The sequence below is a fragment of the Haplochromis burtoni genome, unplaced genomic scaffold (genome assembly GCF_018398535.1).
Source record: "Haplochromis burtoni strain Fernald_Lab_line unplaced genomic scaffold, NCSU_Asbu1 Contig_8, whole genome shotgun sequence".
NCBI lineage: Eukaryota > Metazoa > Chordata > Actinopteri > Cichliformes > Cichlidae > Haplochromis > Haplochromis burtoni.
The window spans coordinates 2,013,670-2,038,982 of record NW_024582369.1 but is presented as its reverse complement, the minus strand read 5'-3'; the positions used below and the strand labels follow the sequence as shown (position 1 = coordinate 2,038,982).

The 25,313-nt window shown below is 41.5% G+C and overlaps 1 protein-coding gene across 2 annotated transcripts; it reads left to right on the top strand.

Annotated features, from left to right (window-relative positions):
- The first annotated feature begins 102 nt into the window (after nt 1-102).
- rps6kc1 (ribosomal protein S6 kinase polypeptide 1) lies at nt 103-24,782 on the top strand. Of its 2 annotated transcripts, XM_005914484.3 has the most exons (16): nt 103-299; nt 1,623-1,658; nt 2,741-2,861; nt 4,300-4,415; nt 4,492-4,585; nt 4,698-4,751; nt 5,221-5,643; nt 5,958-6,082; nt 6,302-6,400; nt 8,101-8,148; nt 8,688-8,820; nt 10,662-12,299; nt 14,941-15,030; nt 20,538-20,620; nt 22,349-22,444; nt 23,238-24,782. In XM_005914484.3, exons 1-16 carry the CDS (start codon nt 198-200, stop codon nt 23,337-23,339), a joined length of 3,360 nt encoding a protein of 1,119 aa, XP_005914546.1. In that variant the 5' UTR covers nt 103-197; the 3' UTR covers nt 23,340-24,782. The 2 variants fall into 2 exon arrangements, with proteins under 2 accessions (XP_005914546.1, XP_042082119.1); XM_042226185.1 differs by lacking the exon at nt 5,221-5,643.
- Nucleotides 24,783-25,313: the final 531 nt, after the last annotated feature.

The window sequence follows — 25,313 nt, the reverse complement described above, 5'->3', positions numbered from 1 at the left end:
ATCTGATCATTCACGGAATAAAGAAATGCACCGGTAGCAAATTGAACTGCCATTTCCGTAGACAAAGATTACAGTTCAGTTGCTTTCCTAAAGGGGGCGCTCTGATTTATTTGTCTGCATGTTACTGACTGTGCAGTCAGAGAATGAATGTGTACGGCTAGCCGGCTGGTAGCTTCGGCAATGTTGTCAATATCAGAATGATATCGCAGCGGGACAGAGGAGAACTTGCTCGGTTTTATACTGTTACAGATCCCAAGAAGCACCAGAAAGGCTACACTGTGTACAAAGTCACTGCAAGGGTAAGTAAATAGACGATGAGCACTGGGAAGGCTAGGCTAATGCTAGATGTCAATAGCTAGCAGTGTTAGCCAAGCTGTTATGATTATAAAGGGACCCAAATAAAAACGTCAGGTTAACCGTGTGGCGGTGAATTAAAAGTGGCGACAGCTTTTGAGAACATATGTGTAGCTAATGGGCACATTCATACCCTCCCTTGTTTCAAAATACATGCTTTCTATTTGCTAACTTACACTGTCGATTTGAGGCGAATTGAATGTGACCCAGAGTTAACCCGGGTGTTAATGGTTTGATGCTAAGCAACTAAGTTAATGTTATGTATAGTGTTGTGATACACAGATATTCAGGAGGTGGCAACTCGTTCTTTTGTTTCGCTACATTTTCAGCTAACAAAACTATTTAACACTTCTGTGTTAAAGCCGATGTTAAAGATGAAGTACTTTATGATCCGCATGTTGAGCAGAACCGAAACACAATACGTGTGTACGAATGAGGAGGAGGCAAGTGTAACAGTGAAGCTGCAAGGTGCAGAGTTCGTAAAGGTGGATGAGTTTAAATACCTGGGGTCAACCATCTAAAGCATCTGAGTGCAGGCTGGGTGGAGTGGGTGGAGAGTGCCAGTGGAGATTTCTGGCAGGAGGATAGCAGTAAATGTCAGAGGGAAGGTTTAGAAAGTTGGAGATTAGGTTTAGGTTTAGGTTTGGAGACAGTGGAACTGACAAAAAGAGAGAAGGCAGAGCTGAAGATGTTAACATTTTCATTGGTAGTGACCAGGATGGACAAGATTAGAAATGATTATATCACAGGGACTGACTAGCTTGGGTTGTTTAGAGGCAAGGCTGAAATGGTTTGTACTTATGCAGAGGAAGGATAGTGGATATATTGGGCAAAGGGTGCTTAATTTAGAACTGCCAGGCAGGAATAAAATAGGAAAACTACAGAAAAAATTAATGGATGTAGTGAAGGAGGACATGCAGAGGGTTAGTGTGACAGGAGGATGCTAGGAATAGGGTGAGATACGTAGAGCAGCGTGCCTACTGATGATTGAGTTTATCTGATTATTAATCAGCACTTAAGCGATCATTCGCATTGTAAAAACTGGACTGGGGCAGGCTGAGTGTCTTTGTCTGGCTGCTGTCCTTGTTATGACTCTGGGTGATGTCTCGTTCTAACACTCGAGACTTCCGTCACTGTACATAATGCCGTCATTGTGACACTCAGAGCCTTGTCCCTGCTCACACTTTGTGACAGCCCTGCAAGGAAGTTGCTCTAGCAAGAGATAGGGATCACTCACATGGATTTTCTCTTCTCCCTCTTTCACACAGATAATCTCCAGGAAGAACCCAGAGGATGTCCAAGAGGTAAGACATGCCGCTTTTTTTCAATCCATTTTTTGAGTGGTCAGTGCTTCTTTACCGTTGACAACTGAGAAATACCAAGACAAGGGCTACTGTATTTCTCATCCAAAAATAATGGCAAGGAGATATTTCAGTTTCAGATATTTAGTTTTACTCGTTTTAATTCATGAATTTCAGAATCTGGCTTTATGGCTTCTTTACACATTATATCCTGAAACCGGAGCTTAGCTCTTTTAACCAGAAACATTGTGAAATGTAGTTTACAGATAATTAGGCCTACACCTGGAAACTTGTTCATATCTAACTTTTGCACTATTTATTTTAATCTAAATGCTTACTATCTATATATGCCTTGGTATGGACAGAAATACACCGAAGTTACTCATTAATTATTTTGCTCATTTTACACGGTTTTACAGAGTATTTAACCAACCACACTTGTCTGTGTTGTGCATGCATGCTGTCTTACATTTCAAACACACTGAGGAATGCAGTTAAGCCCACAACCAGTGCTAATGCAACAGGCATGATGTCAATTACTGTATGTGTTTCTAAGAGACAGAGAGATGTTTTGCCAGAAACACACATACCTCCATTACTGAGTAATCTTCCTGTTTGGAGGATGTGATTGGCCTAGTTTTTCCCCACACCATCCAGCAGCCTAAAATTTCCGCACACCACAGTAGCATCTCAATATGTGGCCATTATGCTTTTCTTTATTCCACTAAGTAACTGCTTCACTCTGGTTGTTGTGGCTTGTATTTTAAGTTTTGAAACACAAGATGATAGCAAAATGTGGACTACATTGATTTATGTTTTGGCCTAGTAGCAGTCACATAAGGGAAAAGTCTCTGGAGTTTAAGGCTGTGGAGTACTCTGGTTGTTATGTTAGCTATTTTTGAGTTTAACAAGATAGCAGTGATTTAATAGCATTATTGGTGACAATGAGATTGCATTTACAAACAAGTAGAAAATCAGCTGCTTTTGTTCAGTCAACGATAATAATAATAATAATCCATTCAATTAAAGGTAGATAGATCTTTAAACCCCAAATGATTGATTTATCTGTGTCTTCCTTTCTGTAGATAACGGTGTGGAAGAGATACAGTGATTTCCGGAAACTCCATCAGAATCTCTGGCAGCTGCACAAGAATGCATGTGGCCAATCAGAGCTGTTTCCTCCCTTTGCTAAGGCCAAGGTCTTTGGTAAGAAGATGACTTTCTCTATTCCCCTGTGTCACACATTTGCCCTAAAATTATCCAGAGCGAAAGCTTGTCTTGATTGACAGAATTACTCCTCTACAGTTTTGTTCTTCTGTGAGATTTCTTTCAATCCTACAGTACCTCATCTTTGAGTTGTTGAGATTTTGAACAAAGAAAAATGTGAATGTTAGACTCTGTAGTAGGCGTGCAACTAAAGATTATTTTGTTAGTTGACTAATCTGCCAATTTTTTTTTTTTTGATAAGTTAATCGGTCAACGATTATTTCAATAACTCTTATTCCCGCTGTTACCCTGTTGTCTCGTCCCACAGCAAATTAAAATAATGACACAGGAAACAAAGGATTTTGAAAATAATCAAATGTGTTTAAGCATTACTCAAGAGGAACTCCGTGAGAATAAAAATTAAATAAATAAAAAATTAGGTAATACAAATTAAAGTGTTAGTAGTATTTTGGCAAAAAAAAGTTATGTGCAAATAGGAAACTAAAAATGGCTTCTGTCCATAAGTTTAAATAAAGCTTAAAATTAAATCATAAAGATTTTTTTTCCAGTCCAAAGTTCACAGATGATTTAATTCATGAATGCACGATTGCAGTGAAAATGCTCTGGACTGTTATCTTTGAGATGATGTCCCCAGCTGCTGATAATCATGCTGATGATCCTCTCTGTCATGACTTCAGTCATTTGAGAGGTGCAAGAGCCTCTTCTCAGGACAAACTCATCTATACGCCTTTGCTTAATACTAGGAAAGCTGAACAAAACAGAATTAGAAATAAAACCAAATCACAAATTTGGTTTTGTTTCATAGTTTCTCAGAGGGTGTAGCGATCAATGCCAATTACAGTGTTTAATCCTGATATCAATGTGAGAAACACACTAGGAGACAGTGTAGCTACTGCTGTTTAATGGCTTTCTATCGCATTTCACTTACTAGCCAACAAAACTGAAACAGTGTTCGCTTAGCAAGCATCATCCATGAAAAGTTTCTGACAGGTAAGCTAATATAAACATTACTGTACACACATGAACACAAACAAGGTATTAACGCAATGTACTAACTTGACTGCTTAAAACTGACCCATTCAGAGTCGAAGTCACAGCTCCAGGGTGCCGGTGTTGTGTCAAAAACTGATTTCCAGATTTTTCCATGCGTTTTATATGTAACGTCTTTAGTGCATGGTTTTAGAACATGATGCGTCGAGAATAAAATTCCACGGTGACAAATTTTCATAGTTGAAGTCATCAATTATATCGACGCATCGTTGCAGCCCTGCTTTGTAGAGATGGATTTACCCACTTCAGATAGCTTGGTGTTATTATACTGTAAGCAGGCACTAGTTATAATAAATACAGTATAATCACTTGCATAATGGAAGCATCACTTATGTATGTTTTTTGCATCCGTGTGTGCCTGTCGTAGGTCGTTTTGATGACTCGGTGATTGAGGAAAGAAGACAGTGCTCTGAGGATCTCCTGCAGTTCTCAGCTAATATCCCTGCTCTTTACAATAGCCAGCATATCCAAGATTTCTTCAAGGTATTCTAGTACACATTGACAGAAACACAAGAATAATCGCAAAAAACTTTTGACTGAAGTATTTTTTATTGTCCAGGGTGGTGAGGTCCATGACGGCTCAGAGCTCATTGGACCAGCGGAACCCTTTTCTGAGTTCCTGGCTGACACTCTATCAGACTGTAGCTCTGATGGTAGGGTTGCACACAGAATGTCTTTCCTGTTATTAATCTTCCTTTCAGTTTAGGTGCTGATTAGTAGGTGCTAATTCAAATTTGCTTTGCGATGTCTGGATATGTTTTTCAGTTCAGAGAGATATCAGTGGGGCAGAAGATTTGACTCTCACATCAGAGTATGGAGGTATGTACAATAAACACACTTTAAATATTTTGGGATGTATATGGATCTAATAAATGGTGAGTGTAAAAAAGAGTCAAGACAGGATGGAGAAGGTGAGCATGGGTGATTTGTGACAGAAGAGTGAAACTAAAGATTTATAAGATGGTAGCGACCAGAAGAGACAGGATTAGAAATGAGTACGTGAGAGGAAGAGCTGAGATGGTTTGAACATGTGCAGAGAAGGAATAGTGGACATTTTGGACAATCAATACAGGGCTGCCGGGCAGGGGGAAAACAGGAAGACCACAAAGAAGGTTCGTGGATGTAGTGAAGAAGGACATACAGAGGAGGATACTAGGGATGAGGTGAGATGGAGAGACAGGTGATCTACTGTGGCCACCCCTAAAGAGAGGAAGATGATGATGTAGTTTTGTTAAAGGTTTATGTTTGTAGCTGTCCGTTATGACCGCGGGATTCCTGTTATTCCTAGGCCCATCCAGTGACAGCGACTTGACCTCCCTTGCGGTGGACACAGACTCTTTGGCTGAGTTGGATGATGGCATGGCCTCAGGTCACACCTCCCCAAACCAGCCACAAGGGGGAGCCACCAACATTAGCAGCAGCTGCAGCCCTCGCTTGCCCTCCCTGCATGTACGTCGCACTCCATCACCTGCCCCGGTCCCTGCCTCCTCAGCCCCTAACCCAGAGGTTAGCTGGCCAGGTCGAGCACCGCTCTTCCCCAGCAGTCTGAAAAAATCCACTGGCGGCAACCTTAAGGACGTTAATTCAGACTACTTGGACAAAGCCAGTGAGCTCATTTGTTTTGCTGTCCAAAAGGAGAAGGAACAGGACTACCAGGCAGCTTTTTCATACTATCGCAGTGGAGTTGACTTGCTGCTGCAAGGCGTGCAAGGTTAGTTTGACCAAGAGCTCAATAAATTTCTATATGGTCTCATAGTAGTTGAGTGACACTTGGGCTCAGGAACTTACCTAGAACTCTTGCTTTGATGTTGTAGACTGGCAGTTATTGAAATGCAGAAAAAGTATTGTCCAGAAACAGTCCAATTTGTTAAAATTTCACTACAAATGTACCTTAAAAAGGATCTATTAAGCATAAATGCGTCATTTTTACTTTGTAAGCCATTTAAATTCCATGCTTTTAACTTTAGACTCCACTCTATTCGATCTACTTTGTTAAAAAAATATTAATTACATTTTTTTCTTTAGGTGAGCCAAGTGCTACACGGCGAGAGGCCGTGAAAAAGAAGACTGCCGAATATCTGATGCGTGCAGAGCAAATATCTAGTCAGTATCTGAGAAGCAACATGGGTCAAGGGTCAACACAAACAGTGGTGAGTGGGAGTGAAATGCTGGTTCATAGGCTTTCTGTATTGTATTACACAAATGTTCTTTATATGCATGCATCTACCAGGTTCCTCACACGCACTGCAGTGAAAACATCATAAGTTTGTGAATGAATTGATTAAATGATTAAAGGAAATAAGTTTATCTTTTTGAATGAATGATTTAATTGCATATGTATGAAACACTGAAAGGTTTTTCTTTTCAAGGCCTTTGGGGTACAGTGCTGCTCTTCTTTGAACAGAGGAGGGCAGCAGAGTCCATCTGAGGAGCTGAGAGCTTACAGGGTGTTAGGGGTCATAGATAAGGTATGCTTTCAATTTACAAGTGTTGCATCCTCCAAGCTGACTGTATGACTTCATTTAAGTGTTGTTTCATTCACCCAATCACCAGTTTGCCTTTTTTCTACCAAGTAATTTTTTAATGAAAACACATTTCATTAAAATACACATTCATGTAATTTGATAGCAGAATTCTCACAAAATAATTACACTCAGGGCTAGCAGACATTCGTTAATTTAATGATGACTTCGACCCAGAGTATGGATGTTATCCAACTCCAGATTTCTCTTCCTTGTGTGTCCTTTACTTCTTTGACCATCTCTTTTATCAGGGGTAATAAAACACAGTAGATTTACTGGATGTATGGTAAGGGCTGAGTGTGTGTATGTTTAGCATCAGTTATGACTACCACAAGGTCAGTTTGGGTTGCTGGTCCTCTCAACCAGCTGCCGGCGAAGCAACTTCTCCACTCAGCCATGAAATGACTTGGCAAGCAGCTCAGAGAGCGACACACAACACTGAATCAATGATGCTCATCCTACACACTCACTCAGACACACGCACACACAACAACAAACCCTAAGGAAAACGTTGACACAATACCAACATGTATAACTCCACTGAGGTGCACTCAAAATACACAATATGTCAGAAGTCTTTGAGGCGTTAAAACAAAAACAAAAAAACCTCAATCAAAGATGAAGTTATCCAGCAGTGGTGTTTTCTTTCCTCTTATCTATTTCCACCCCCTCCTCCTTCCTCCTTTTACTTTAAATGGGGACAGCGGGGACAGATGGAGAGAGGTCCTCACCCTGCTGCCCCCACCAGCACCGCCTCACCCACCCCTCCTATCTATCTCCCCCCTTCCCTGATGTTTGTTTCTTAATTATATTAGCACCCTGGCTAGCACCGCCACTCTGTTTACTCACTGCTCCATTCATATCCATTTAGCCTGCACCTGTTTGGTCCCAGTCAGGGTCACATGGAGAGAACGCACTCTCAAAACATACACATGCACCACACACACACACACACACACACACACTGGGTCGCACACATATGCTCAAGCTCTCCCCTGAGACAGGGAGGGAGTAAACGAGCGATGGAGATGTCAGAGAGGAAGGGAGAAATGAGGAAGAAGGGAGAAAATGAAGATCTCAGGAAGGAAAAAGGGGGAAAGTGAAAAAGAACAGGGAAATTAAATGGGGAAAAAAAGGATTTGCTTTCCCTTTCTGTTGACATCTGACAGTTTAGTGATGACACTGCTAGTAATTACTGCCTCCGTCATGACAAATTGCATAGCTCTGTGGTGACATGTTTTAGACAGCACATGTTCTCTAAAATTGATGCTCAGTCTTGTATATAAACAGAGTTATAAATGACTCTCACTTTGTTCTGAATGTTTTTTAAGGACCAAGGAATGGCCAGATTTGCTAGAATATTTCCAAGAATATTTAGGTCTTTTATATCCTTTAAAGCTCTGTTGATTCTTGTTTTTCTGTATAATATCGCTGAGACTGCAGTTTGGTTGCCACAACAGGATCTGACATAGTAGTGTCAATTTAGTGTAATTTAGGGGCCTGCATTAATCTCTCAGTAAACCTTATGTGTGTCCTGACCCGGTCATTAAAAAAAAAAAACTGCTTTGGAGGACATAACCACTACATCATCTTAGTCTGCATATGTCTCTTCGTGTCCTGCAATTAATGGTACTCTTCTATCGCAGGTTCTTCTGGTCATGGACAAGAGAACACAAGAGACTTTCATCCTGAAAGTAAGTCTAGTGTGTGTGTGTGTGTGTGTGCGCGCGCGCGTTATGTTGTGGTGTGGGTTTTTTGCCCTGCATCCTCGTCGTCCTGACTGTAAGTGTGAAGTGTGCCAGAAGCCCCTGTGTGTGACTGGTGTAATTGATTCTAATGGGCCTGTCCCTGTCAGCTCCTCTGCTCTCAGGTGTGAGACGTGTGCCAGATGCCAACGCACCGCGCAGGCATAAATGACTACACACACGCGTGCGCACACGTGCACGCATGCATACACACTCTCGCTCCCGATGTGAACTTTACATGTAGCGCTGATAGATTTGTGCGGCTCTTGTGCTGTATGTAGCCTGATGAATTCGGTGACTTTGGGTTGCCACAGGGCATAACTAGCACTTGGTTAATGGGAAGTTTCTCCTTTGCCACATTTTTTTTCCTCCTATTCATGCACACTCTTTTCTTATCTTCTACTTAAATGCTTGTTATTTGAATCAGTGCATATGTTCCCTTTAATGACTCACCTCTCATCTTTTTTTTCCTTTTTTTTTTATTGCAGGGTTTGAGGAAAAGCAGTGACTGTGGGCGGACGAAGACGAACATCATGCCTCGCTCTGTGCCCCACATGGTGCAGCTGAGAAAGTTTGTTGTCTCAGAAGACACAGTTTTTCTTCTGCTGCAGTATGCTGAAGGTAAGGGACACATTTCAGTCTCATCTGTTTCATCTTCCCTCATTTGTCTTCTTTACCTCCACCTCTCTTTTCCCCTCCTTCTCCTGACTCTCCGGTCTCCTGCCCCTCTCTGTGCCCTTGTTCCAGACAGATGTTTGATAGAGATGGGTGTGTGTCACAGGTCATTATTCTGAATACCAGGTGGCGCCATGCTTCATTAGCTATGCCAACACCTGGGCATCCTTACATCCCACTCACTCTAGGATGTGTGTGTAGACTGTGTGCGTGGGTGAGTGCATACTATGAATGGCAGCCATATTTTTTAACACCCTGTAACCTATTCAATCTGGTGTACTCCATAACCATCCTGTGCTAATATTAGTGGACAGTATTGAATTTCATATGGGGATGTTCAGCAGGATTTGATAAAGCCAATCAGAAACCGTTTCACTCATTATGACTCACTCCTGTTACACGAAAAAATCCCGTAGTAGTCCTGCTTTTATAGTATTAACATGGAGGTAGTTGATAGGCTGAATAAGGATAGACGGGCAGACGGAAAGAGGCAGTGACCTGAGTGACATTGGACAAAACAACATGTGGATGGTTTTACTTTCTAAGCCATCGAGCTGCCCCGCTATCATTATCATCACTGTGAACTTCGTATTCATTCTAATTGCACACAGCAGATGCTAGCTCCCAATTACTTACACTACAGCTGCGTGTGATACGTATGTATGTCTGTGTGTATGTAGCCACTCTTTTTTTTTTTTTTTTTTTGATGTAGCATTTTCAGATTCAGAAAAGTGAGATGCACATCTGGAAAATGGTGTCAAAAAAATGGGGATTTCTACCTGCATAGAAATCCCCAAACTCTCAAACTCATCTGTGTGCCAATACTTTATTGTACTTAAGTCAGTTATTAATTAAGTAGTTAACAAGTACCAGTAAATTTTAAGTGAAGAATGGAAGAAGAGTGTAGAGGCGTAGAATCAAAGGTGTTTCACATCCAATGTAAAATTTGATGTTATGGTTAGCTTAGTCACCTGACCTCTCCAAATAGACGATCTGTAATGTGTTCTCTAGAGCAGTGGGCCCCTGTTTTATCATGAACTAGAGGGTGGCAGCTTGTAATGTAAATATAACTATCGCACTTTATATTATGCACTGTCAATAATTATTACATGATTATCACATCAATACCAACTCGCCATAATGCAGAATCAGTGGGAGCCCAGAGCTTGTTTCATGGCTTTATTAGCTAGCTGGGCAATAATATACAGAGTAGATGTGGAGCGTGTGAATCACCTGTTGCGAAAGTTGCACCTGAAGCTGCAATTTAAATGGGATTCTTGACATTTTCTTTTAAATACAGTTTTCTTTCCATTGTCCTCAGCTTTTTGTGAGGGTTAGCTTTCAGAGTTACTGATGCATGGGGGCAGAAAAAAAACTCAGAACTAAGTTAAGTGCAGGAGTTAAGTCCAACTCGAAAGTGGCATTGTTTGGAAAAGTAAAAATGTCTGGAAAACTGATAAAAAATAAAATCCATACAATTTTAAGCAATTTTCTTCTGTCTTTGCGGCCTGGTAGCAGTCCTCAGGCCAATGGTTGGGGACCTCTGGTCTACAGGAAGATAAGTTGTTATTGTTAACGCTGGAGCAGAAATGTTTTAGATAAAGAAAACTGTTTCCTAGGAACAAGATTATGTGTTCATGATAATAATCACAAAGAAAAACAGGAAAGTGATTATCTAGCTAATATTGGCTCATTTGTTTCTGTCTGCTCCCTAAGTTCTACTTCTGATACCTCTGGTTCTCCCCATATTGTGCACTGTTTTCTTTTTAATGCTCTGCTTCTTTCAGGTGGGAAACTGTGGTCTCACATTGGAAAATACATGCATAACTCCAGCCCAGAGGACAGCTTTGACATCCCTTTCATCCAGAAAAGTCACACAACTGCCGTGCGCTCTCCTCAACATACCATGCCACAGCTGGAAGTAGATTCAGCCAGCTGTGGTTCGGTGCCTGTTGCTGATTCAGAGTCTGTCTCTGGGCTACAGAAGGAACCCGAGAGCCTCTTTTCTCCTCTTAAAAGCATTCTTCCTCCCAGGCTTGTGGAGCAAACTGACTCTGGAGCCACTTCTGAAGAAGAGTGCACCAACAGCTATTTGACCCTTTGCAATGAGTACGAACAGGAGAAAGTAGAACCGGATGCACTGCAGGAGGAGGAAGAGAAGAGCGAGCAGGAAATGCTCTCATTAGAGGTACCTAATGCAACGACCACCACATCGTCACGTAGCCGCTCACTTCTCAGCAATGAAAGCCTTTCTTCACCAATCAGTTCTCAGGAGCTAGGCTTCTTCAGTGAGTTGTCTGATAAAAGCGGTAATGCCCAAGACAGCGATCAAAACCGTGGTGAGGGACAGGATCACAATGAAGTCTTTAGTCCTTTACGTTCCCCCGCTGTGCCTCTGTCTTTAGATGAGTCCAAGAACACGCCAATGGAGTTTTTTCGTATTGATAGCAAAGACAGTGCAAGCGAGGTTATGTGCCTTGAACTAGGAGAGCAGCGTCCCTCTCATAAACAAGTCCCTTTCTTTTCTACGTCCGACCTGGACTCAGGTGTAACTGAAGATCTTCCAGAGCTGGCTCAGGAGGTCAAAGGTCCCGGGTTGGATCTTTGGGGTTTGGACTGTAGTGATAAAGCCTCAAATGAGTCAGTGCCAGTGATCTCATTTAAAGAAGCAGTAGTGGAGGATGAGGGGCATCCACCAGACCTTTTGGTGAACCTCCCTGTAGTGAGCGGGACTGCAGACTCTTTACAGGAGGAATTGGAGACTTCAGGAGTGTGTCTGGGCCTCGAGGTCACGGCCTCTCCACAAAAGTTCATCCAGCCAGATGTCTTACAGCTTCATACTCAGCCTGAGGAAGAGGAGGAACAGCCACTGGAGCAGGACCTTTCATCTTTATGTACAGCCTCTGCAACTTGTGACACGAGTGTTGCATCTCCATCTCCATTCAACTCGCTTTTGGATGACTACAGTCTGGCATTGGGACAAGAGGCTTCTGACAAAATGTTTATCCACTCTGAACGCCAAAATAATGACCTCCCTCTTGACACAGGCATTCCAGACACTGATTCTCATAGTGAGAAACTAGAGCCCAGTGCAAGAGTAAACACAGACTTGGTTCCAAACAGCACAGGCTCTGACTCGGCCACAAATGGCACAGAGGCCTGTGGAGCGGTTGAGAATTTATTAGGACTTGATGACGAATCATCAAGAGTTATTAGTAATACAGGTGGCAGCGAATTTGATAAAGAAGTATCCCGGCTGTTTGCCGAGCTGGACAAGCTGTCGTTGGCTGCTTCCCAAGCTCGTATCCCGGAGGAGTTTGTACGGTGCTGGGCAGTAGAGATGGTGACAGCCTTGGATTCTCTACACCAAGAAGGGATCATCTGCCGGGACCTAAATCCCAATAACATCCTGCTTGACCACCAAGGTTAGACTTTTTTTTTTTTGTCCATACCCTTTATAATTGTGTTAAGGGTTTTGTTTTTATTCTGTCGGGCATTTAATCAGTCCTTAAAGAGGAATAAGATCAAAATTAATATTTAGTTATGTTTGATAAGTAAAGAAAGAAGGATATGCAGTTTAATGACAGAATGTTAATAATTAGTCTAGTTTACCATACTTTTCCAACCTTGGTAATAGCTACCCCAAGTCATCATTCCCGTCACTTCTTGGTGGATTACTGGGTATATGGGTAACATGTATGTTAAGGACTTTTACACATGAAACTAGGGCTGTTCGATATAACGATATATATCGGATGATATAAAAACGTCTATCGTTTCATTTTACGCTATCGTTTGTTTCGTGGTGTCGCAAAATAAACAGTTTACGGCAATATTTTTCATCGTTTTGATGGTCACTGTAGTGTAGGGCTGCTCAATTAATCGAATTTTAATCTCGATTACGATCTGGGCTTTCAACGATCATTAAAAATGACTGAGCCGATTATTAGCCCCTCCCTCGTGCTTTACTCTCGCGCTGCTCCGTGTGGAAAATCGAGCGCACCTCTCTGCATTTCGAACACGTGTCACAATAATTAAGAGCAGCGGTCCCCAACCCCCGGGCCTCGGACCGGTACCGGTCCGTGATTCGTTTGGTACCGGGCCGCGAGAGTTGAGGCTCAAGTGTGAAATGTATAGTTTTCAGGGTTTTTATCAGTTTTTAGCGTTATTTTGTTATCGCTTTTATCGTTAACTCGGGTTCCCTGGGTCTTTTCACGTGTGTTATGAATAAATCTTCTTTTTTTCGGTACCGGTACTATTTTTATTTTGTTGTATTTATCCGCGACACCTTAAAGGCCGGTCCGTGAAAATATTGTCGGGCATCAACCGGTCCGTGGCGCAAAAAAGGTTGGGGACCGCTGATTAAGAGGACCCGAGGGAAGCTCGGAAAGCTAAGCAGAAGTTATTTGGAGAGGAGAGTGACTGCCGTTGGTTGAAAAGAGAGGTAAAAAAAAACTTCAGTGGTGTGGAAACATTATGGGTTTGCGGAGTCAGACGTGGATCAAGTAGACATAGTGTGTAAACTTTCATTTATTTTTTATATTGCAAACATTTGCACTGTTATCAGTATTTGCACACTATTTTATATTATTTTTTGACAATCTTTAAAGTCATTATTCAATACATTGTTATTGTTAAATAAATATCGGCAAATAATCGAGATCTCAATTTCAGTGAAAATAATCGTGATTATCATTTTTGCCATAATCGAGCAGCCCTACTGTAGTGGCTATATTAATTTCTTAAAGTTCTCTCTTTCTCTTATATTTAATATAACCACACTACTGACGGACAAGCGCCTGTTTTTATGCATTGTCGTTAGCAACAACGATGGTAAAACCATGGCATGTCCGCTTGTTTAGTTTCCACATAAATCCTTCACAATAAAGCTCAAGATCCTGTTGAGTCTTTTCAAAATAAACGAAATCACGTGAAAAAGTATGCAGAGTATTTACGGATGAGAAGCAAAAAAAGAGCCGTCAGGTGCTAAAAAATAAACCTTAGACTCAAACGTTAGAACAGGCTTTTCCCCGCAGCACGCCGTGTAATAAATACTCACAAAGAAAACAGCGGCCGTTACAACTTATGTCTAAAAATGTGTAGTTTCTTGCATCATTTGAAACAGTCGACTCCAGGTACACGACGCCCAGCTGGAAACACTTCAGCTACCCGAGATTCACAGAATTTACAGAAAATGTGATTTTTATCGTTATCGGGACGATAGATGTTTTATATCGGGATATGAGATTTTAGTCATATCGCACAGCCCTACATGAAACGATAAAATGCACTAAAACAAGAAACCAGGGAAGCAATTTAAACCTCTAACAGTCAATATGAAAATTAAATGCGCACTTGATTAATCTAATCTTGATTAAATTTACCAGAAGCTGGACAAAACCAGGTTTAAAAAGAGATAAATAAATCGCCATGAAGCAGCTACTGTATATAACAGTTGTCATGTTTAATTTGCCCTTTTTTCCCTCCCCAAACTGGATAACTTGCATTGTAAAGATACAGTCCACAGCCTTCATCAGTCAGCCGTGATCTAATCTGTTTAGCAGAATGAAGTCTCTCTGAGAAGCGAAAGCGTTGTTTTACCATGAGGTCACAGATTCCCCCTCAACTTCTTCTTTTGTCGTCCTACAATCATCTCTCTCCACCTCGTTATCAACAAGCATCTAATTAGCTGAGTGGCTGTTTTCGTCTCCCTGGTGGTAATTATTGTTCTAAAGGGCCCATCAACGGCCTAGTGTGGTGCATCAGTCTGGCTAGCCCAGGCTAATGGCCACGGCTACCTAATGACACCATTAGTTCTAATGATAGCGTTAACGGGTACCCGCTAAACAGGAGTAATCGCTGGGGCTGTGTGCTTGAAAAGTTCAGAGGGATGTAGAGCGGCAGAAAGGAATGGAGGAAGGAAGTGCTTTAAAGGTGGGGTGAACAGTTTGAAAAGTTGAGTGTCTGGGTGACACTAGACGTGTGGGTTTGATGAGAGGCAGAGCAACAGATTTATGTTTAACAGACTCCAAGCTGAACGCTTTCTGTCTTTTCTTCTCATCTTAGGTCACGTTCAGCTTACCTACTTCTGCAGCTGGAGTGATGTGGAGGAATCCTGTGACAAACAGGCCATTGCCAATATGTACTGTGCGCCAGGTGAGACATATGCAAAGATTTCAGTACATTTTTCTATTGATTTCTTTCGTTTTATCAGTTAGTGGGTATATTTGCAGTTAATTATATGCTGACTTTTGTTAATTCCCACCACCATAATACTCAAAGGAGCTTGCAAAGAAAAGCTCCTTTTTATATAAACTAATGAAATATGAAGTACTGAAAAACTAACAAAATAAAATAAATGTACACAAATCTTTCATGGGGTTAAAATACTTCTTATACATTTTATTTACCTTTCTAATTGGTCAGTATATTAAGAATAAATAAGAAACACCATTCATTTTTAACTCTTCCTCCACAAATGTGAGTTGCTGAATCTCGTTGTAGTTGTTCTGATGTCCTGTAGAGTGCGCTGTTGTGCAGCAGTCAACTGGTAGCATGGCGGGCCTGCTTGTGGCAGCTCTGGCATGCTGTTTAAAAGCTGCCTAAAACAAACTGGTGCTAGACTACAGCACCGAGTCCCTACTTAGCCCTTCAGCGTGCGTGGTTGGGCATTTATACATGTATGTGTGCCGTCTAATGTATTGGTCTTTTAAGCAGGTGGCTTCACACTAAGGCTGTCAGGCAGAGTGTGCGTGATGTGTTTAATCTTCTCAAAATGTTTTAGCGGCTAGTTGAAAACACTGGATGCATTCTGAGACACTCACAATGACCCTCACACCCATTCACTCTCCCACACACTTATATTTAGCTATTCTTTCATATTCATCCTCTCGCTCAAGTCAGGAAGGTCACTTCAGATTTAAATCCTCCTTTTGTCTAGAACGTACAGTGTCTCACTTTTGTAATAAATCTGAAAGGAACAAATGCTCTCTTTAATATCCAAAGTGTTCATTTTTATTCCCTTGGCAGCAGCTTGTTTAACAGCTTACTAATAGAAGTGCATACATTTTGAGACATGTGTTGTGAGTGATGTGGAAGCTAGCTTAAACTCTTAAATGGTGAGCAAAGACATCCCACTTGTTTATTTTTCTTCAGTTATTATAAGCAGTGGTAATTTTTACACTAGTCTCAAATGCGTGGTTGATGAGTAAACTGTAATATGCGGATGATGCTTATCCAGTAAATATAGCCTCATTAAAAGATTTTTTTTAATGCATTGTATTTTATGCAAGCTTTTTAAGTTCTATCCTCATGTATTTTTGGTACATATTTGGTACCCATAAATATATTTCATTTAAAATGATATAAAAATGTTTCAGTTAAACCAAAACTTACAGTTTTTAGTTCAATGGAAGTCATCATTGACAGCGTCTGTCAATGGTAAGAGGCGCAGGAGACAGCAACATAATGACACCTTTACTTCATCTAAGCCATCTGCAGTTCCTCCTGAAAAAATGTGTTTGGCTCGCATTAGTGTAATTCATGCCGTAGCATCAAAAACATTTTATGACAATATGTGACCGGGAAGAAAATGTGGTTCTGTGATAAAAGGCAGATGACCTGTGAACTGAGCTGAAACTGAACCCACCTCGGCCTAAGTGTGAAAGGTCTAGTTAGTCAAACAAGTTGATCCCATGTGAATTTAAGGATGTAATGCACTTTAGCTGCCAACAGGGGGTGTGTTACGCTGCTGTTAAATGAAAAGACAGCTTCGACATATATCGACTGTCCTACTCAAACGCTGGCAACTTTCTCTCTCTTTCTAGCGTCTCGTTCTGCCTCATCTTTATTTAAAATTCATCCATAAAGACTCATTAAAATGTAGAAGCTGTCACACACTTTGTTTATTTATTTATGTCACACCAGAAGACTTCTACATCATGGACATGCATATGTCTTTAGATGTGTGATTGTGTGTGTGTGTGTGTGTGTGTGTGTGTGTGTGTGTGTGTGTGTGTGTGTGTGTGTGTGTGTGTGTGTGTGTGTGTTGTGTTGTGTGTGTTGTGTGTGTGTGTGTGTGTGTCTGTGTCTCTCTCCTGCCCTTGTTATGCATTGCTGTTTATCCAGACAGGGTCAACTCATGCAATGGCTTCATTCCTGATGACAGATTTATGAATGTTTGCCAGAAAGCTAGCAGGGGGCCTGCTGTGTGTGTGTCAGAAGGAGAGAAACATGTTTTTAAATAACACATATTCACACCCAAAAAAACACAGGAGTGTTCTTGGAAAATGCATCGGCAGCAGGGCATTAATCCGTTTGTCCAGCACTTCTGCTTATTTATTTTCTCACCATTTTTTTCTTTACTGATAAACATCAGATGGCTAATGTTTTGTTCCTGGTAAGAAAAAAAAAAACCAAAAAAAAAACCGCCTTTGCGCGAACACGACCTGATTTGAGCAGAAATGGGAATTGTTTATTGTTCTGCTGAGAAGGAAGCACAGCCAAAACCGATTGTCTTCGATTTCTAAGAAAAGGGAAATTAAATATTCTTCCTCTCTGAGGTGACAAGGCAGTTCCTGAGGACACGATCATCATAACCACTGTTTGTTTTATTGTTTTTGTTTTGTTTGTTTTTTTTTTAAGTCCTTTTACCTGCTCAGCCACGCCTGATCTGATTGAAGTTACAGTTTAGTTCTCCTTTTGACACAGAGCCATCATCTCATTATTTTTTGAAAGGTTATACAAAGAAGAACATGTACCCTGAAGCCTTAAAGTACTTCTGCTTTACTATTTCAGTGTGTTTACTCTGCTTGTAAATATGCCAGGAATCTTGATGTGGACATGAACTCTGAGCTACATTAAGGCAACTGCAAATTTATCGACCAGTCACCTCTGGATTATATCATGATTTACCTTATCTTGGTATGTCACTCTAACAAGTCAGATGAAAGACCAGATTCTGAGTGACACTGTCATTGCTCACATTTTTTATGTATGTCAAATAATTCAGCTGCTAATGTTTCCCCAGGCTGAGAGGCTATACATGTACATGCAGATGGAAAAAGAAATTCACCCCCTGCCCCCTAGAGTGGAGGTGATCTGGTGTCTTTGTTATGATATGGGGTCATTTTACTGGCAACATTTGAGTATATCTTGTCTAATTAGAAGAAACCTTCACTACAAATCAATTCAAAGTTGTTTGGACTTCACAGCTACTGGTTCCAAATGTTGGTCGGGGCTTTGGACCCGTGTCATCATAAAATTAAGGGTCAGATTTACTAAATGGCGCAGTCAGTTCATTTCATTATCAAGTGCAAAAAATAAGATATCCTTTTTTCCCCAATGTTAAATGTATTAATGGTAGTTGCAAACATTAGTAGATCAGTTTGTGCGTTGATACCTTGAGAAAGGAACTCCCAGAAAGACATCCTAAGATTTGTTTGCTTGTTAGTCAGATTAGTTAAAGGATTTTATCTGCTTGGCCCAACTTACACGTGATTAGGAGTTTTCAATTAGTTTATCATTGAGATTGCAGGCAAAACTGGACACTGGTCAAAAGTTCACAAGTGTGTGTATATTTGTAGATGTTCGTGTTGATCTAAAGTTCCTTCTTAATCCAGAGATTCCATTCATGCACGGTGTAGGGTCTTGGCCTTTTCTTTTCTTTAGTTTTTCCCATAAACTTGAAGTTTATTCACAGTCTCTTTGTGGTTTCGTCATATCGTTTTTATAATGGAATCTTTTTATACAAATGTATTTATACCTTGCATGTCTTGTGTAAATCTCTTTGTTTTAAATTGTCGAGAGATCCTTTACACACAGTGCTCGCCTTGCCTTGGAACAGCAAACATCAATCCTTCCTTACTTCCTACCTGCATATACTTGACTTCCTCTTTTGGTAATGACTGTCGGTTAAGTTTTTAGGGAAGTCAGACCGAGAGGAGAAGAGAGAAAGTTCCTTATGGCCCCCAGGAGGGAGGAGATGAAGTGTGATTAAGATACAAAGTAGGAGGGAACTTCATTGTTGAGGGGAAAGGGAAGAAGAGGCCATGAGGTGAACACACTGTATTGTTGTCGCGTTGGAGCTGAACTTGTCTGTATCCCTTTGTTGTCTTAGAATTCTCGTGTGTTTTTTTTTTTTTCTTCTTCTTCTTTGAGCTGTTGAAGAAATACAATGCAAAGTTAGTTTAAGTATGCTCAGTGTGGAAAATGTGCACATCGTGTAGCACACCGTAACACTGGGCTTTGCACGACCCATGGCCTGTGGATGCAGTTAATTCGCCCATCCTCTCCTCTCTTTCTGCATCTCCCTTTCTCCTGCCTCGCTCTGACAGAGCGGTAAGTGTAGCCAGCTCCACTGTACTCTCCCTGCAGCTCCTTAGACATTAATCCATTGTGATGACATCGACCTTGCTCTGAGACGTTCGCGTGTGTGTGTGTGTGTGTCCAGTATTTTCCCTCCAGCTTATAACTACACAGGTATCACTGGTCCATTCAATGACGATCTTCTCTCCTTGGCTGTCAAAACAGTAGTCCTGGGGAGCCCTGAAGACTGGTTGCTCAGTTGGCCGTGCGCGCGTGTGTGTGTTTGTGAGTATATGAAACATGCAAGTCGTATCATAGCCCTCTCTAACCTTGGCTGCAAGAGAGCTGCACAGTCCCCTGGAGTTCTCAGCAGCCTCCAGGAGACGAGGGGTCTTTGTCTAATATCCTCCTCCAGCTGAGGAGCCAGGTCCCTGGGCGCACACAACCATGACCCTGGGTCCCGGCCCAGTGGGCGACCAGACCCCCTCCCTCTGGACAGGAGAGGAGAGGAACACTAAGCGGCACAAGAGGCCATCTGGTACCCAATGGAGCTGCCGTACACGCTTGACTTTTGCAAACAAGTGTCACTCTTGTTCTCTGTGTCTTAGTTAGACTTGTGCTGCGGAGCCTGCCAGATGGGTTGTAGATCAGTTATTTCTGTCAGGTTTTTGAACAAAATACATAATTTTGGGATGTAAGTAAAATAGGAAACTAGGTTCTGACACTTTACGGAGCAAAAAAATACTTGAATGAAGAATTATTTTTCTTCAAACAAGCTGATGTCATTAGTTTTAGCCCTGAGCTCAACTAAAAGAAAATGTGGGAGTAAAGAAAAATGAACAACATATTTTACTTTTTTTTTTCTTTTTTTTTTTCTCAAGTGTTCCTGCTTTATCTTTCTTGATTTGTGTGTGTATATGTGCTGCCTGAGTGTCTGTGTGTTGCATGAGTGTGTGTGTTTGTGTTTGAGGTCAGGTCATGCAGATGGCGTGAAGTTGCAGCACAGACGGTTTCCTCAATTTAACTGCTTTTTATTATGCAAATCACCCTTTTATGAGACACACACTTTGTGTGTGAGTGTGGCCACGTTTTTGTGCTCATTTCGAATTGATTGCAACAATTCAGCAAAATATTAATCCAAGTTGTTACTCTGAAACAGTGGCACAAAAGCAAGATACTTAAAGTTTATCGTAGGCTTAAGATCAACGACTCCACGTCTGTATGGTTGATCATATCCCGACTTCACATTTGTCACTAGTTTATTATTGCTACCTGGGTTCCTCTCCCACACACAGATGATTTCTCTGCTTTTTAATTTATTGATCATTTCTGTCTCTCTCCTCTCGCTCTCGCTTCAGAGGTGGGAGGTATTGGTGAGGAGACGGCATCGTGTGATTGGTGGAGTTTGGGCGCCATCCTGTTTGAACTCCTGACAGGCATGGTGAGTCAAAAAGTACAAAAACTGTTTTGTTTTGTTTTTTTATCTTTGTTGCGAAGGTGTTGTGGGATGTCTGTAGGTGTCTTGGCTTTCAACTCTCTCACACTCTTTATGGTCGTGCCAGGTTGTGTGTGATTCTGCGCGCGTGTCTGTATGTGTTTGAGTAGGTGGAGGTTGTTGTTTTGGTGTGTGCGTGTTTGTGCGAGGTGCGTCTTGGCTGCAGTCTCTTACTCTGGTTCTCAGGGAGTGCCAGGGGTGTCGGTGTGACTTTCTCCCCCAGCCTGAGCTCCATCTGCTGGGCCATGGGGTCAGCTCTCACCGGGCCTCTTTGCTGGCTCCTAGAGCAGCGCTGGGCTTGGAGCACACCGACCTTAGATCGCCGTGGAAGGTGAAGACCAGGGCAGCTCTCAAGGTGCTGCAGCTCGGCTGGTCCAGGATCAGAGGGGACCATCTTTTAAGACCAGCTTGGGAGAAAGGGGAGAATCTCAGAGCCTTTTGTTTTGAAGATAACGGATACATTTATAGCTGTTATGCATGTACACAAACACATGCTAATTATAACTTGCTGCTCTCTTGAAGGACAAATTCGCACACGGATGCAAGCACAAACGGCCAGTGCAGGTGCAGAGCGTCCCTTCAATTTTTCATTGTCTATTAAATTTCAATAAATTCTAACTGATTGCCAGTGGGCACATTTTCATATCAGCCATCAGCGCTTCTTTTCAGTGGCTCAGACATGAGTCGGGGTGTTAGGTTAGGGCCATTGTGTTGGAACAATAAACAACTACTTACCTGGGTAAAAAAAAAAAAGAAAAAAAAATCCCAAAACAAATAAATAAACAAAAAGCAAACTGAGTGACACAGATGTCTCCTTTGATGATTATGTCTTGGTACAGTCCTGGCAACGATACACTCACACAGGCACACATAGTGTCTCTTGATCCTTGCAGGATAAGATCTTGCCTGGAGCAGTCTTGACTGCGGCTAGGAACGCAGCCAGAACTCCTGCAGCACGTATCAGGAGAGAGAGAGAGAGCCAACCGACCTAACTGATGGAAAAAACACACAGGCCCCCCCCCCATACAAACACACACAGTTTAAGGCTTTTGCTTGGTGCACACATTTTGCTCTAGCATTTCCAGCCTGTCAGTGAAGATGCACTGAGAAAAGTGCTTTTACAACAAGCGGCAATTACACTCATTATTGTCAATTATTTCAACAATTGGGCTATATACTGTGGTTAGGAAAGCATTTGGAGGTCTTACTGCTTACTTTTTCTCACTTGCAGGATTAGGTTTGCTTTATTTTCCTCTGAGTGAACTGATAATTTGACCTGATCAGGTTTTACCTCTCAAAACATAAAAAAACGTTTCGCATTTACCGGTGATGAGCTGCTGTCCCTTCCAGGAAGCATTCTCTGTGTAAGCGAAGAACAAACGAACCAAACACAATAATGTTTTTGTCATTCTTTCTTTTTCCTGTGATTTTCACTTCATGTGACACACACAGAGGGACGGCTCCAAGAAAGAGCAACAGTGCTGAAATCATTAGCTTGTTGCAGTTGGTGTGATCAGTGTTGTTTCAGGTGCTCTCGCTCTCTGATCTCCTCCCTATTTGTCCAGTCCTGGTGCTTTAACATTGACTTGTGCTCTGCGGGTGTCCGTATATTCTGTGTGTTTACATGATGGTTATCTACCTCTCTTCTTTCCACTCCTCCTTCCCTCTGCACAGTCTCTGCTGCGCTGCCATCCAGCAGGAATCGGTCGTCACACAGCGCTCAACATCCCCGAGTCTGTTTCGGATGAGGCCAGATCTCTGCTAGAGCAGGTGAGAGTCTAGTGTGATTACTACTAACTTAAATGCTGTACACAGAATTAGGTTTCCCTCCTAAACAGATATTGAGTAGGGCTTTCCCAGGAACAAAGGAAGAACAACTAATACTTTCTTATAGTAGTGGTAGTGGTTAGTATGCAACAAATACAGTGGAAGAAATGGGTTGACATTCACTGATGTTTTCCACCAGACATGTTAGTAATCTCTGAGAAGTGCAATGACACAACAGTGAAATCTTCGAATATATTTTTAAAAAAGCCAAGCTTCACTTTAACGTCATTAAATAATAAGGAATATACAGTATGCATTTGTCAGTCAGATTATGGCAGATGAACATGCACTACTGATGATGGACATGTCCTTAATAACACAGCTGGCACTGTGCTAATATCTTAGAGCTAATTGCAAATCCTCAAAATTTGGTAATCTTTGGATATATATTAATGTGGTCAGCCTGGATTTCTCTCTGCTTAATGTAGCATGAAGCTAACAGTAAGCCAGTGTGGCTATGCCTACAAGGTGACAGCATATACAGACTGTATACCGTATTTATTGGATCTGCCTGATGTCTTGATTTTGGTATTTTTGGGTGCATCGTATGCAAAACAGTGCTTATACTTTTATAGGCAACAGCTAGTGGTAGTTTGAAACTGTCAGATGTACTGTTTGTAACTCAGAAGTCGAGAAAGGCTTTCGAAATAATATGGTTTATTTGTGTCATTTAAATTATTAGTTTCATTAATGTTTTTTTTTTTCTCTTCAATTTCTGTCTTGTGCTCCTGTGCAGCTGCTCCAGTACAACCCGACAGAGAGACTGGGGGCAGGTGTGGGAGGTGTGGACGATATCAAATCTCACCCCTTTTTTGCCACAGTGGAGTGGCCCAAATAGACTCACCCCATTGTGGAAAGCAGAGTCGCTTGTCGTCAAAAAAAAAAAACTGGCTGTTCTCAGTTAACTTCCTTCTGACCGAACACACAAATACAGTAAACTGAACTTTGACCCCCCTTTTTTTCCCTCTCACTACAGCCACGCAGCCCCCATGTCTGTGTTTTGCCAAGTGGGAGTTTGCTCAGTGCTCATTTCTTTATCTCATTTACTGTGTAACGTTTGGTGCAGGGAACACTTAACACGTGTGGTGCAATAATTTACGCAGTAAGTGTTTGTACAGAGCGATGATCACTGCAACACTGTTGCATTTCCACTCTGCGCATAGTAGCTGTAAGCCAAAATGATCTGAGAGTGAGAGGTGACATTTTTGTTCCCTCATTGAGTACTGTAAGCTATTCAGTCACTTGAGTCAGCTTTCTTAAAGACCCATGTGCAATACGCTCGGTTTGTTTCCATAGACGACACTTACATCATTCCTCATGGAGCCCACTGAGATTAGCTGACAGGAGGCTGTGTGTTGTATAATATATGATTACCTACTTTTTTGTGCGTGTGTGTGTGTGTGTGTGTATGTGTGAAATCCTTTTATTGAAGACCAGCCCAAGAACAGTAAATGTAAAATAGACTGACACTATGCAAGGCGAATGAACAAAATAGTTAAGTGATATGAGTTGAGTGGTACTGTTATATGGAGAATTTAGTTACCATGAGATTAAATTATTTGATAGACTGTAACTCTGTAAGGGCCGGTTGGCTTGAGCCTCCTCCCTGTGTGGTCAGTAACGCTTTCAGTGAAGAATGAAAAAGGGTGAGGCGTGAGCTACACATTTAAAACCAGCCCTTTTGCAGAAGGTTGTTTTTATGATTATCAGAGAAAACTCTCTCTGTGTTGTACAACACTGCATTTTGTGCATGTAGGATTAGGATATTTAATACTATAAAAAAATATATAAATAATGCGTATCATGTAAATATACATTTTTAAGGATCCACTGATAAACAAAAGGACACCAGGTGTCAAAGTTGTGATTACGTTCAAGCTGTCGATCATTTGGGCTCAGTTAAATCCTTTTTCTTTGTGTGCGTTTTGTGGTTGAGCAACACATCTACTAACTTGCCACAGATACGTTAGCGCTGCCTATGTTGACAGATTTACGTTTTTATGGTCACGTGCCATGTATCAGATATAATCATACAAGGCTTTATTGGAGCATTTTCGATACATTTAATACATTTGTCTAATCAATATTCGGATAATCACTCAGCTGTTAGATGCTGCACTCTGTTTTTGCAGTATTCATCCATCTATTAACCATTTTGATGAGACATAAACATAAATGTGACATGAGTTTTTTTTTGTTTTTCTAATGCTCGCTCTTGTCTGTGGTCAGTGTCGTATCAGTGCACTCTGGAAAACAATAAACATACCTGGATGAGCACATGTACAGTAGTGGTGTGTTTGTGTGTGTGCACAGTCATTAAGTGCAAGCAGCTGTGTGTGTATTTCATTTGCTTTTTCCTGTTCTGAGGCTACAACCTGTCTTATCTGCTGGACGCATGATACTCCTAGAAAGCTGATGTCACGCCTGCTGAGTGTCATGTTGAGCGCAATATGAGACGGCACACAGACATGCCATCACACACACAGTATGGTAAATACCCAGCAGTCACTAATGCACAAGGGACCTTTTTTTTGGGTCCAGTTACTATTTTTCTGCCCTCATTTTGCTTCTACGGCTATTTAAAACTGTCACTACAATTTTTCCAATAAAATTAATATCAGAGTCTTTGTAAAGCAGGAGTGTACATAGAGGTACACTTGGGACAACAATGAGCAGTTTTCACAGTAAAAAGGCAAACTACTGAGGTTGCACCTGTGTGGAAATCAGGCTCCAGGGCTAAAGCACAACAAAAACATTGAGCCAAAAAGCTGCAGTTTCTTGAATGGCCCCTTAACGTTGAATTTGCATGACA

Excerpts from the sequence above, each read along its gene's own strand:
- rps6kc1 (XM_005914484.3), top strand. The coding sequence starts at position 198 with ATGATATCGCAGCGGGACAGAGGAGAACTTGCTCGGTTTTATACTGTT. Across the intron at positions 8,821-10,661 it reads TCTGCTGCAGTATGCTGAAG|GTGGGAAACTGTGGTCTCAC; the intron begins GTAAGGGACACA and ends TGCTTCTTTCAG. Across the intron at positions 15,031-20,537 it reads CAATATGTACTGTGCGCCAG|AGGTGGGAGGTATTGGTGAG; the intron begins GTGAGACATATG and ends CTCTCGCTTCAG.